This window comes from Pristis pectinata, chromosome 4, assembly GCF_009764475.1.
Source record: "Pristis pectinata isolate sPriPec2 chromosome 4, sPriPec2.1.pri, whole genome shotgun sequence".
Lineage (NCBI taxonomy): Eukaryota > Metazoa > Chordata > Chondrichthyes > Rhinopristiformes > Pristidae > Pristis > Pristis pectinata.
In genome coordinates this window covers 30,531,552-30,546,076 of record NC_067408.1, presented here as the reverse complement: position 1 = coordinate 30,546,076, position 14,525 = coordinate 30,531,552, and the positions used below count along the sequence as shown (strand labels likewise).

Sequence of the window (14,525 nt, the reverse complement as noted above, 5' to 3'; positions counted from 1 at the left end):
CTCTAAAGCCACCTCCTTCAGAACCTGGGGATACACCTCATCCGGTCCGGGAGACTTATCAGTCTTTAGTCCATTTAGTTTTCCTAGCACCTTCTCCCTAGTAATCTTAACTGAACTCAATTCCATTTCGTGAGACTCCTGACTAACTGGTACATTGCTGATGTCCTCCATGGTGAAGACCGATGCAAAATATTCATTCAATTCCTCTGCCATCTCTCTATCGTCCATTATAATAGCTCCTGCACCCTTATCAATTGGTCCTATATCAACCCGTGTCTCTCTTTTACACCTTATGTATTTAAAAAAACTCTTAGTATCCTTTCGAATGTTATCCGCCAACTTCCTTTCATAATTCATCTTTTCTTTCCTAATGACCTTCTTAGTTTCTCTCTGCAGGTTTTTAAAAGCTTCCCAGTCTTCTGTTCTCCCACTAATTTTTGCTTCTTTGTACGCCGCCCCTTTTGCTTTTATTTTAGCCTTCACCTCTCTCATTATCCACATTTGTGCCTTTTTTTCCATTAAAAACCACCTTTTTTCTTGGAATATATCTATCCTGCAATTTCCTTATTTCCTGTAGAAATTCCTTCCATTTCTCCTCTGCCGTCCCTCCAGCCAGCTTACTCTTCCAATCAATTAGGGCCAACTCCTCTCTCATACCATTGTAATTTCCTTTGTTCCACTGAAATATCAATACACCAGTTATCAGTTTCTCCTTCTCAAACTTGAAACTGAACTCAATCATATTGTGATCACTGGTTCCCAGTGGTTCCTTTACCTTTAGTTCCCTAATCACCTCCAGTTCATTACACAGCACCCAATCCAAAACAGCTGATCCCCTGGTGGGCTCTTCAACAAGTTGCTCTAGAAAAACATCCCTTAGACATTCCACAAACTCCCTCTCCTGAGTACTACCGCCATTCTGGATTTCCCAGTCCACCTTCATGTTAAAATCCCCCATAATTATCTTCACATTGTCACTCTGGCATGCTTTTTCTATCTCAAACTGCAACTTATCGTCCACTTGCTGACTGCTATTAGAGGGCCTATATATGACTGCTACTATTGTCCTTTTACCCTTGCTATTCCTTAGCTCCACCCACAAGGATTCCACCTCCTCTGACCCAATATCCTTCCTTTCTATTGATTTTATATCACTACTAACCATCATGGCCACACCTCCCCCTCTGCCTACCCGCCTATCCTTCCTATACAGTGTGTACCCCTGGACATTCAGTTCCCAATCACATCCATCATAAAGCCATGACTCGGTGATTGCCACAATGTCGTATTTATTAACCTGTAGTTGTGCCACTAGGTCATCTACTTTATTCCTAATGCTACGTGCATTTAAATATAGTACGTTTAGTCCGGTATCTGCTATTAATTTTGTTGTACTTCTGTTGTTCAGCAGATTACCCTGGCCTTCCACCCGTCTATCCTTCTTACCATCTTCACTACATACTACCTTAGACATGTTCCTATATACCTCATCCCCTATCCTAACATTCTGTATCCTAACATCCTGACTTGTACTTCCATTATTCAGCAAATTATCCTGACTTCTCACCTGCCTGTCCTTCTTGCCATCCTCATTGGACTTGTTTCTATAAACTCCCTCCTTTACCTTAGCATCTTGTAACCTAACATCCTGGTTTCCATCCCCCTGCCAGATCAGTTTAAACCCTCCCCTACAACTAAATCAAACATTCCCGCCAAGATTAGGTGCAACCCATCCTTAGCGAATAGGTCATGCCTCTCCCCCCCCCCCCCCAAAAAAGGTCCCAATTATCCAAAAATGTGAAGCCCTGCCCCCTGCACCAGTCACTCAGCCACGCATTCATCTGCCAGAGCTTTCTATTCTTCCCATCATTGACACGTGGCACAGGTAGTAATCCTGAGATTACTACCCTTGAGGTCCTACTTCTCAATCTTCTCCCCAATGCCTTGTATTCCTCCTTCAGGACCTCTTCTCTTTTTCTACCTATGTCATTGGTACCTACATGTACCAAGACTTCTGGCTGCTCACCCTCTCCCCTCAGAATATTCTGGACCCGGTCTGTGATATCCCGTACCCTGGCACCAGGGAGGCAACACACCATCCGAGACTCATTGTCGCTATCGCAGAATCTGCTATCTGTACCCCTTATTGTAGAATCCCCAATAACCACTGCATTTCGCTTCCTCCGCTGGACCACAGTACCAGGCACGGTGCCAAGGTCCCGGTTGCTGAGGTCTTCCTCTATCAGGTCATCCCCTCCAACCGAATCTAAAATGAGATATCGGTTTTTGAGAGGGACTGCCACAGAGGTGCTGTCTACAAACTCTTTATAACTCCTATCTATTTCCTGCTCGCTCTCCCTAACCAACTGAAGGTCATCGAGCTGTAGCTCCAGACTCTCAATCCGTTCCTTGAGGAGCCACATCTCGGTGCACTTTGCGCAGATGTAGTTATCGGGGAGTCTGGTAGTCTCCCAGGGTCCCCACATCTGACACTCCAAACATAAGACCAACCCTAGATGTATCTTGCTGAATGCCACTGAGTTCAACAAATAAACTAATAACTTACCCCCTCTCTATTAGTCTCACCTCTTTCCCGCTCTCGCTGAAGCCTGTTGAGCCAAAGCCTAACCCACTCTGCTCCCTCTCACTCAGCTGCCCACTCCGACGCTGCCCGCTAGATATGTTGGTCTGCTATTTAAATCGCCCGCGCGCTTCCGAGTGACGTCACGCGCCTGCGCAGTCACTCGCCGCTATCCCGAACGCTAGAAAGAAAAAAAAAATCGCTCCTCGTTAATTTCCGGCACTCTCCGCTCTCTGGTCGCTGGAAAGAAAAACTGAAGGTAACCCTCCGACTTTTAAATCGCCCGCGCGCTTCCGAGTGACGTCACGTTTCCTAACCTAATATGCCTTCAATGCCATGAAGTTCAGCTTATAGTCTCTAAGGGGTTTTGAGAATGCCTTCTGGAAATTTATATAAATAACATTCTCCTTTGCATCACTTTGTTCATCTCCAAAAATTTCAGTTGGACCCATCAAGCATGACATACCTTTTACAAAGCAATTCTGACTTTCTCTGATTAGCTGTGTTTTCAAAGTGTTCAGTCAAGTCATTCTTCAGTGGTTTGTGGGTCAGGCAGACGGCTCTCCTGCCAAGAGATGTTACTGGTCTATAATTCCTTGGTTTCCTCTATCATCTTTCTTGAACTAGCAAAGTGACGTGCACATTTGTCAAATAGAATGGAATGTTTCCTAGGGCTAGGAAAAAAACTTGGAAGTTTATAGTTAGGAGTCTTGTGTGTTTGCATCTACTTCCTTTAAAATCATGGGATTATTTCTTGTTCTCCTTTGGTGAGTTCCTAATTCAGTAATTGTTTTCTTGGAACATCTGGCACCCTGTTGTCTCCCCTGCTATAAAAACCATCATTCAATGGATCTGCAATTTACTTATAATGTATAAGATTATCATCGATTTTCAGGGGCCCACATAGCACCTAACATTTTCTCTAATGATAAAAATATTTGATTACCCTGGAAATTTCTCTTCATTCTCCTTTTTGTGACTCTTATCCATTTTGTTATATTTTGTTTTTTTTTATCATGGCTGTTATCAGAATAAAAAACATTATCTAAATGGACAATGATTCCAGAGGTCTCAGATGCAGAAGGATCTGAGCATCCTACTGTATTTGCAAATGGCTAGAATGCAGGTACAGTAAGTAATTTGGGAAGCTAACAATGTTATTATTTATTGTTTGGTGGAATCGAATACTAAAGTAGAGAGTTAGGTTATGCTTCAGTTAGATGGGCGTTGGTGAGACCAGATCTTGAGTACTGTCTGCTGTATTGGTCTCATTTCAAGGAAGAACATTAATTGGAAACTATTCAGCAACCAGTCTATTGACCTGATATCTCGAAAGGGTGTTTTGTCTTACGAGGAAATGTTGAACACGTTAGGCTCTTAACTAGTGGAATTTAGAAGTGAGAAGCAACTTGACTGAGGGGTCTTTACAGGATGGAGGTTTTCTTTTGAGAAGGAATCTAAATTATGATTGCTATTATATAAATATTCAAACAAGAACATAAGAAATTGAAGCAGGATGAGGCTATTTGGCCCCTTGTGGCTGTTTCACCAGTCAATAATATCACACATGGACTTTCACCTCTGCCACTTTCTTGCACTATGTCCCCTGATTCTGTTAATATCTGTGTGATTTGGTCATTAACTGAATATGACCAATTGTTCATTGCTAAATCTAACGTGGTCTGTTTGATTCTTTTCAAGAAGTCTGCTGCATTTTATGAAAGTTAGTCTCCCTTTTGCACATGCTTATCTAATCTCTCCATTTTACCGCTACCATAAGGGTTATACCGAGATCACTATAGTCTTCAATATTTTTCTGTGTTTTAATTCTGGACAACAAGAACCCACTCTGTATACCTCTCATTGTGTCGTCATCTCTTCGTAATGTTGTGATCTCATCCTATGTTCCTTTTTACCTTCTCCATTTTTCATGTTGGCTTGAATGTCTTGTAGTGATGTCTTATAAGTTATCATTCCAAGTTTAATTTTTAACCTGCATTTCTTAAAATGTATATCTGGAGTGTAATATCTAGGCTAAAAGGTATGAAGGAGTTAATCAGAATCTGGTTTATTATCACTGACATTTGTTGTTTTGTGACAGCAGTACAGTGCAAGACATACAAGACAAAAATTACTATAAGTTATAAAAATAAATAGTGCAGAAGAGGAATAACAAGGTAGTATTCATGGACTGTTCAGAAATCTGCTGGTGGAGGGGAAGAAGCTATTCCTGAAACGTTGAATGTGGGTCTTCGGGCTCCTGTACCTCCTCCCCAATGGTAGTAACGTGAAGAAGGCATGCCCTGGGTGGTGAGGGTCCTTAATGATGGATGCGACCTTCTTGAGGCACCGCCTCTTTATGATGTCCTCGATTGTGGGGAGGGGGGTTGTGTCTGTGATGCAGCTGGCTGAGTCGACAACCCTCTGCAGCCTCTTTCAATCCTGCACATTGGAGGCTCCATGCCAGGCTGTGATGCAACCAGTCAGAATGCTCTCCACTGTACATCTGTGGAAATTCGCAAGAGTCTTTGGTGACATACCAAATCTCCTCAAACTCATGAAGTAGAGCCGCTAGGGTGCCGTCTTCGTGATTGTATCAATGTGTTGGGCCCAAGATAGATCCTGTGAGATGTTGACGCTCAGGAACTTGAAGCTGCTCACCCTTTCCACTGCTTGACCCCTCAGTGAAGACTGGTGTGTGTTCTCCCGACTTTCCCTTCCTGAAGTCCACAATCAGTTCCTTGGTCTTGCTCACGTTGATGGTCACCTGAGATTCTGCCAACAACAGTGATGTCATCAGCAAATTCATAGATGGCATTATGATAGAGATGTAGAACTTGTTCTAGTCTTGTTTGTGAATGTGATCCTACCATCTTACATGATGACACAGTAATTTATTGGAGATGATGATCATGGATAGGAATATTTATATGGATGGAGGGGTTAAGGAGATGTGGAAAAATCTGGGGAACAGACCTTATTTGAAATCACCCAGTATGAGAAGACAAGAAGTTTCTTGGTGATTGAAGAAAGTAGTAAGATATTTTCTGAGATTTTCAAGTTTTGGGAAATTCTGCAGGTGAAGTGCTCTGGAGAGAGAAGGTGCCAGAGAGATGGGCAGTCCAAGAATAAATTTGATAGTAAGGACCACATTGCCACAGTATGGGAAATGTGGTGGCAGGATGCCTTAACGCTACTCCACCTCATCATTATGAGCCAAGTTTCCATCAAGAGTGGGGTATCAGTGTAATTACTCTCAAAAAGGTCATGCGAGGCAAATAATTTGTCCATATGTATTGGTTTATTATTGTCACTTGTATCGAGGTACAGTGAAAAACCTGTCATGCACTGATCGTACGGGTCAATTCATTACACAGTGCAGTTACATTAAGTTAGTACAGAGTGCATTGATGTAGTACAGGTAAAAACAATAACAGTACAGAGTAAAGTGTCACAGCTACAGAGAAAGTGCAGTGCAATAAGGTGCAAGGTCACAACAAGGTAGACATGAGGTCAGAGTCACTCCCAGGAACTTGAAGCTCTCAACCCTCTTGCCCTCAGCACCGTTGATATGTAGAAAGGTGCATGTACACCGCCCCCTTTCCTGACGTCAATGACGAGCTCTTTTGTTTTGTTGACATTGAGGGAAAGGTTCTTGTCATGACACCATGTCACTAAGCTCTCTATCTCCTTCCTGTACTCCAACTCATCGCTGTTTGAGATGCGGCCTACAACAGTGGTATCATTTGCAAACTTTTGATGGAGATAGAGCAGAATCTGGCCACACAGTCATGAGTGTATAGGGAGTAGAGTAGAAGGCTGAGGACGCTATGGGGCACCAGTGTTGAGAATAATCGTGCCAGAGGTATTGCTGCCTATCCTCACTGATTGCGGTCTGTTGGTTAGGAAGTCAAGGATCCAGTTACAGATGGAGGTGTTGAGTCCTAGGTCTCGAAGTTTGGTGACAAGTTTACACAGTGCATTGAGGTAGTACAGGGTAAAAAAAAATAACAGAATACAGAGTGAAGTGTCATAGCTAGAGGGAAGTGCATTGCTGGTAGACAATAAGGTGCAAGGTCAAACAAGGTAGATTGAGAGGTCAAGAGTCCATCTCATCGTATAAGGGAACCGTTCAATAGTCTTATCACCATTGGATAGAAGCTGTCCTTGAGCCTGGTGGTATGTGCCCTCAGGCTCCTGTATCTTCTGCCTGATGGGAGAGAAGAGACAATAACCTGGGTGGGTGGGGTTTTTGATTATGCTGGCTGCTTCAAGGCAGTGAAAGGTATAGACAGTCCATGGAGGGGTGGCTGGTTTTCGTGATGCGCTGGGCTGTGTCCACAACTCTCTGCAGTCTTGCGGTCCTGGGCAGAGCAGTTGCCATACTAAGCTGTGATGCATCCAGATAGGATGCTTTCTATGGCGCATTGATAAAAGTTGATGAGTTTCAAAGGGGACATGCCAAATTTCGTTAGCCTCCTGAGGAAGTAGAGGCGCTGGTGCACTTCCTTGCCTGTGGCATCTATGTGGTTAGACGAGGACAGCTGATGTTCACTCCCAGGAACTTGAAACTCTCAACCCTCTCGACCTCTGCACCATTGATGCAGACAGATGCATGTACACCGCCCCCTTTCCTGAAGTCAGTGACCAGCTCTTTTGTTTTGCTGACATTGAGGGAAAGGTTGTTGTCATGACACCATTCCACTATGTTCTCTATCTCCTTCCTGTACTCCGACTCATCATTATTTGAAATACGGCCTACTAAAGTGGTATCATCTGCAAACTTGTAGATGGAGTCAGGGCAGAATCTGGCCACACAGTCATGAGTATATAGGGAGAGGAGTAGAGGGCTGAGGACGCAGCTTTGTGGGGCATCAGTGTTGAGAATAATTGCGCTGGAGGTATTGCTGCCTATCCTCACTGATTGCGGTCTGTTGGTCAGAAAGTCAAGGATCCAGTTGCAGAGGTAGGTGTTGAGTCCCAGCTCTCAGAGTTTGGTAATGCGTTCGCTTGGAATTATAGTATTGAAGGCTGAGCTGTAGTCAATAAACAATGGTCTAATGTAGTTGTCTTTACTGTCCAAATGCTCCAGAGATGAGTGTAGGTCTAGGGAGATGGTGTCCACCGTAGACCTGTTACGGCAGTAGGTCAATTGCAGTGGGTCTAGGTTGTCTGGGAGGTTGGAGTTAATGCGTGCCATGACCAGCCTCTCGAAGCACTTCATGATGTCAGAGCTACTGGTCGGTAGTCATTAAGGCACATTAGCTTGTTTTTCTTAAGTACCGGGATGATAGTGGCCTTCTTAAAACAGGTGCTAACCTCAGATTGAAGCAGGGAGAATTTAAATATGTCTGCAAATACCCCTGCCAGCTGATCACAAGATCTGAGCACACGGTCAGGGACACCCTCCGGGCCAGATGCTTCCTCTGGTTCACTCTCCGAAAGACTGATCTTATGTCCTTGGCGGTGACCACAGGTTTAGTTGCATTGGAGGCTGTTTGGGTGGGTGGTGACAATCCACTCCCCTTCTGTTCAAAATGCACAGAATGTGTTAAGCTCAAAAGGAAGGGATGCACTGTGTTAACTATGCTGCCCGACTTCATTTTGTAGTCCAATATAGCATGTAAGCCCTGCCACAACTGACAGCTGGTCTAGGACTCTATTTTGAACCGGTATTGTCTCTTGGTATTCCTGACAGCTTTCCGGAGGTCGTATCTCGATTTCTTGTAAAGGTCAGGGTCCCCTGATTTGAATGTAGTAGTCCTCGACTTTAGTAGGGAGTGGATCTCCTGGTTCATCCATGGTTTCCGGTTTGGGAACACCTGTATTGTCCTCTGGTACACAGTCCTCAACACACTTGCTGATAAAGTCCGTGATGGTGGTGATGTACTCAGTGAGGCTGGCAGCTGAGTCTCTGAATGTGGACCAGTCCACTGACTCAAAGCAGTCACGTAGAAGCATATCTATTTCCTCAGACCAGCACTGCACAACTCTCTGTACTGGATCCTCCTGTTTCTGTTTGTGTGTAGGGAGAAGGAGCAGAGCCTGGTGGTCAGGTTTACCAAAGTGAGGGTGAGGGGTGGCTTAGAAGGCATCTTTAATGGTTGTATAGCAATGGTCAAGGGTGTTAGGGCCCCTGGTGGGACAGGAGACGTGCTGGTAGTATTAATGACTGATTTAGGTTTGCTTTGGAATTTTTGTAGAAATTCATTTATTTTTCAGTTAATACACCAGATACGTCATCAAAAGCTATGCCAATCTAATTCTGCCTTAACCATCCACTCTAAATAAGTGGCTGGGCAAAACACTCCTCAGACACTGGCAGCAGGAGTGAGGCCAGGTGTGAAGGTGAGAGCAGGGGCAGTAACGTTGACTTAATTTTGACAAAAATTAGTCTCCATCTTGCTTTTAGCTTACATGCCATTGTGAAGCAGTGATCCTAACTAAAAGGTCCACAATGGATCCAATCTTGATGCAGACTGGTGTCAAGCAAGGCTGTGCCATTGCCCCAATCCGTTTCTTCCCCCCCAATCCTTCCTTCTGGCAGTGATGCACCTGACCTCAAAGCTTTCTGTTGAAAGTGGAACTAATCTATAGGACAAGTGGGTGAATGGCTCTGCCTATGACATATCAACTCCAGAATTGAGGTCGCTCCAACTTCAGTCTTCTGCATACATCTTTGAGCTCAGCCTCCAAACATCATTGACTTGTTCACTGAAGCATGAGAGAATGAGCCTTGATTTCAATGTTCTCTGTTCATCCCTGCCTTCTGAGAACAAATATCCATGATGAGACTTGGAGAAAAGTATACCACTTCCAATGTCTTGGGACCACCTGAAAATGAAGACAGACATCGATAAAGAAATTTGCAAGGCCTACTGCTCACCAGTAAGATCAAGACTTCAAATCCTGCACAAAACTTGGTCTATTGGGTAGCAGTAATCTTTGCCCTCCCTTAGGCTTCCAAGACTTGGCCCACTTACAGGAGGGACTCAAACAATGGGAAGGATATCAGCAATGATGTCTCTATACAGTCTTACAAATCCACTGCAGGATAAGTGAACCAAGGTCAATGACCTCTCCTAGGCCAACATCCTGAGTACTGAGGCCCTACATGGTCAAATGTTGGGCATGCAGTGCTGTTTGCATGCTTGACACAGATCCTAGAACCAGACTCTGTTCTGAGCTCTTCCTTTAGCAGACAGAAAGATTCAAGGATTTTCTCAAACCTGTGTGTGGGGTAGTGGGGGGTGGGAATGCAGCATTGTCACCTGGCTCATGACTGCTCAAAGTGAAGGTGTATTCTGCTCTGAGATCCTCTCGTCCAAACATCAGGACCACACAAACATCCAACGTAACTGCCTACTCCTCGAAGCACTTCCTATCTTGCGTCTGGCATTATCAGTAGATCCCACATTAGCCTCATCAGAGACTATATATCCATTGCATTAGTTCCAGTGGATAGTGAAAACCTCCTTTTCATATTCAAAGAAAGTAGGGACCTCTTCTATATCCTGTCAATCTTTCATGACCCAATAATACCAAAAAATATAGTAGGTTCTCTATCAGCTGGTGGGCTACTTTGTTCACCCTAGTCACTGTGTTGCAAAAATTAATTGGTGAATTCAACATCTATAGAGTGAGCCAGTGAAAGTCTGTATATAACTTGGACAAGACTAAAGCTTAGAGTGCCAAGTGCAAATAATGTTTACACAGCACTGTGCTAGGCAACGGCCATTTTCAAAGAATGTGGCCTTAAACATCTCCTCATGACTTTCAATGAATTGCTTTTGCAGAGACCTTACCATCAAAATCCTGAGAGTCATCTTGGGACTCTAGCTGTTCGTGTGTATACATTAAGGACTTGGATATAAACGTAGGAGATATGATTAGTAAGTTTATAGATGACGTGAAAATTGGTGATAGGATGGTAGTCTTAGGCTGTAGATTGATGCTGACCAGCCGGTAAGTTGGGCAGGGCAATGACAGATGAAATTTAAACCTTGTCACGTGATGCATTTTGGGATATCTTGAATGGTAGTGTTCTAGAGTATTGAAGAACAAAGAGACAGCACAGATATAAAAAATGGTGAAGAAGGCATACGGGATGCTTACCTTCATTAGCCAAGGCATAGAATGTAAAAACAGGAAGATCTGGATGCAGCTCACTAACGAGTTGGAATATTGTGTGCTGTTCCAGTCGCCACACTATAAGAAGAAATAATTGCACTGCAGAGGATGCAGAAGAGATTCATGAGGATGTTGCTTGGAATGGAATATTTCAGTCATGGAGAGAGGCTGGATTCACTTGGAGATGAGGCTGGGGGAGGGGAAGGGTGGAGCTGTTAGAGGTATACAAAACTGAGAAGCGTAGGTGAGCTAAATAGAAACTTCCCCCATGGCAGAGGTGCTTAAACCTGGGGGGATGTTGAGGTGAGAAGCAAGAGGTTTAGAGGGGATCTGAGGAATTTTTTTTCACCTAGAGGGTTGTTGCAATCTGGAATGTTCTGCCTGAGAAGGTGGTGGAGGCAGGGACTCTTAAAACATGTAAGAAGCATCTGGAAGAGCATTTGAATTGCAAGGTATAGTAGGCTATGGACCAAGTGCTAGTCAATGGGTTGGTATAAATTTACTTGATGGTTGGCATGGATATTGTGGACTGAAGGGCCTGTGTCTGTGCTGTATGACTAACTCATGATTGTTTAAAAAGTGAACCGGCTAACCATATAAATGGCATGGCTGCTGTAGTGATCGGGGAACTGGGTATTCTCACTGAAGCCTTTTCATCATCTTGAAAACACTTTCCACTTACCTGGATGGATGTCTATGAAGCTGTGTGGGACTGTCTCACAGTCCAGCAACCTGGGTTCAATCCTGATCTCCAGTGCTCTGTGCGGAGTTCATGTTCTCCTTCCAACTCTGTGGGTTTCCTCTGGATGCTCTGGCTTACTCCCACATCCCAAAGAAGTACAGGTTATTAGATTAATTGGCCACTATAAATTGCCCCTAGTTTGTATGTGAGTGGTGGGACGATGAATACGTGGTGAGAATAAAATGGGAGTAGTGTAGGATCTGTATGGACTCAGTGGGCTGAAGGACCCGTTTCTTTGCCATATGACTGTGACAAAAAGCTAAACATTCAAAACAAAACCATCTGCTTGACACAGTGATAAAACATCCACTTGCATTGGTGTCCACCACCTCAACCATTATATATGGTTACAGAGTAAACTTCATATGAGAGAGCGCAGCCCTGGAACTGCAGTGCTGTCAGTACCTCAATGGTAATGCCTGATACTTAAGAAAACAAAGGTAGTAGAAGCTGAAGAATGCCATTCACATTTCCTTCCAAATTATATTCTATATTAATTTGAAAGTAGATTGGAATTTATTTATCCTTACTGGCTACAAATCAAACCCAACATTTTGCAACTCCCTCTTGATGTGAACTGGAACAGATAATGAAGAATGCCTGTCAACCAAGGATTAACAATAAATGCTTTCCCTGCCAAATGATAGTGACAACTCCAGGTGTTAATGGCATTCAGCTTTTCATCTGAATTTCCCCTTCCACAGATGCTGGCTGACCTATGTAATGACAACATTCAGATTTTTTTAAAATCTGAGGATGAAGGATATTAATTTTAGTTTAACTTTGTGGATTATTTCTGCCTGCAATTACATTGTTAAAATGCAAGCTTTAAAAATTTCTGGAAAGTGGAAGTAAGATTCTTCCTACTTTCAACTGTAATGTGTTCAAATTTGATTTAAACGATGCCAAAAATAAAAGTATTTATTTCAACCTTGACACGAGATTCTGCAGATGCTGGAATTTGGAGCAACAACAAAATGTTGGAGGAACTCAGCAGGTCAGGCAGCATCTGTGAAGGGAAAGAAACGGTCGACGTTTTAGGTCGAGACCCTTAATCAGGACTGGAAAGGAAGAGAGCAGAAGCCAGAATGAGGGGGGAGGGGGAGGAGCACAGCTGGCAGGTGATAGATGAGAGGGGAATATTCCAGCCTTGTGGGTTTTAAATATCCAAGGAAGCTTCAAGCAATTATTTGTCAGTACCAAATCTACTCTTCATACAAATACTTGTGGCTGTTATTTCTTAATGACTGGAAACATTCAGAACTTGCTGGCTCATAGAATTAAATGTGACAGTCTTGTGTACCCTAGATCTGGTTTTAAGAGCTAGTATTAAGAGCTATCCTTGCGGTCTTTGTGCAGTAGTAGTTGAAGCTCCCACACTTGTCTGAGAAGGATAAGGTGAACCAAGGTCTAAAATTGGATGTCTCAACCTCCCTTCACTGAAATTGTATCAAACTCTGTCCCAGCATTCAGTAGTTACTAGCCAATGCTTTAGTTGTGGTTCATCATAAAGGCTCCATCTTAATTTTCTACCTTGTGTGCAAATGAATAGGCTGTTATTTAAATGGGGAACAATTACTTGGGTACACCCTTTCAAGAGATGCATCATCACTTAAAAGTAAACTTGAAAAAATATCTTGTGGCTATTTTGTGAAACTTGGAACTATCATGTTTTTAGCAGGGCTTGCCACTTTCCATGTATGGGAATGCCATGATTCCTCCACATCCACAGTTGGCTGATGGCCCGGGGGCACCGCTTTATAATGGACTTCATGCTACAGACCCTGCCTGGAATCCTATGATAAAGGTTGTCACAAACTCCTCTGAGAATGCTGACCCCCAGCAGGTGAGAATAAAAATCAACTTTGTGTGCTTTGTTAATATAGGATTAATCTGGACCTCTAATTTAGTTATAGGATTTCATTGCACAGTTAAAATTGTAAACGTTGATGGTGAGCATCATGCAATGGATTTGTGCTATGATACACTGAAGATGTGTTTCTTCAATCCCACGACCCCAAATCACATTCTCCCTCTCCTCCATGATGGCCTTCTCCCAATTGCTCTGCACCTGCAATGGTGAAAGGTTCTTTTAGACTGACAAACTGTGCAGGTCACTGCCATTCGGAATTGTGCAGGTAAAGCTTTCTAGATGAACAGCACCCTTAACCATTTTTAACTTTATTTAGTAAATTTCCTGAGATTATTTTCTATGCCATCCATTTGGTTGCATCAGGACAGGTGAATTCTGATTTTAGGCATTTAGCTCCATCATAAATCACTGTGCAAAAATTGTCAATTTGCATTTGTGTATTCCTGAGTGAATTAAAATGTTCCCAAGACTTAATAAAATTTGAGCAACTTTGCATTGTACATTTTCACAAATGTGGTGCTATTGAAGCTTTAGTCATTTGGTACCCTTTGCCATTATAGAATCATAGAACAGTACAGCACAATACAGGCCCTTCGGCCCACAATGTTGTGCTGACCTTTAAACCTCGCCTAAGACTATCTAACCCCTCCACCCCCCCCCCCCCCCCACATATCTATTTTAAATTCCTCCATATGCGTATCTAGCAATCTCTTGAATTTGACCAATGTACCTGCTTCCACCACCACCCCAGACAGCGCATTCCATGCCCCAACCACTCTCTGGGTAAAAAAAAAACCTCCCTTTGATATCCCACCCATTACTTTAAAGCCATGCCCTCTTGTACTGAGCATTGGTGCCCTGGGGAAGAGGCGCTGGCTGTCCACTCTATTCCTCTAAATATTTTGTATACCTTGATCGTGCCTCCCCTCATCCTCTTCTCCAAAGAGTAAAGCCCTAGCTCCCTTAGTCTCTCCTCATAATGCATACTCTCTAAACCAGGCAGCATCCTGGTAAATCTCCTCTGCACCCTTTCCAATGCTTCCACATCCTTCCTATAATGAGGCAACCAGAACTGGACACAGTACTCCAAGTGTGGTCTAACCAGAGTTTTGTAGAGCTGTATCATTACCTCACGGCTCTTAAACTCGATCCCACGACTTATGAATGCTAACATCCCATAAGCTTTCTTAACTACCCTA

At 43.4% G+C, this 14,525-nt stretch overlaps 1 protein-coding gene across 7 annotated transcripts in view; it reads left to right on the top strand.

Annotated features, from left to right (window-relative positions):
* Positions 1 to 14,525, top strand: part of ankhd1 (ankyrin repeat and KH domain containing 1) — a 148,770-nt gene that overhangs the window by 131,562 nt on the left and 2,683 nt on the right. For 5 of the 7 annotated variants that reach the window (XM_052013594.1, XM_052013596.1, XM_052013600.1 and 2 more), the window contains one exon: positions 13,132 to 13,299. In XM_052013594.1, coding sequence (XP_051869554.1) covers positions 13,132 to 13,299 — 168 coding nt within the window. The remainder of the gene's footprint in view (positions 1 to 13,131; positions 13,300 to 14,525) is intronic. The other 2 variants (XM_052013597.1, XM_052013595.1) reach the window with 1 other exon arrangement.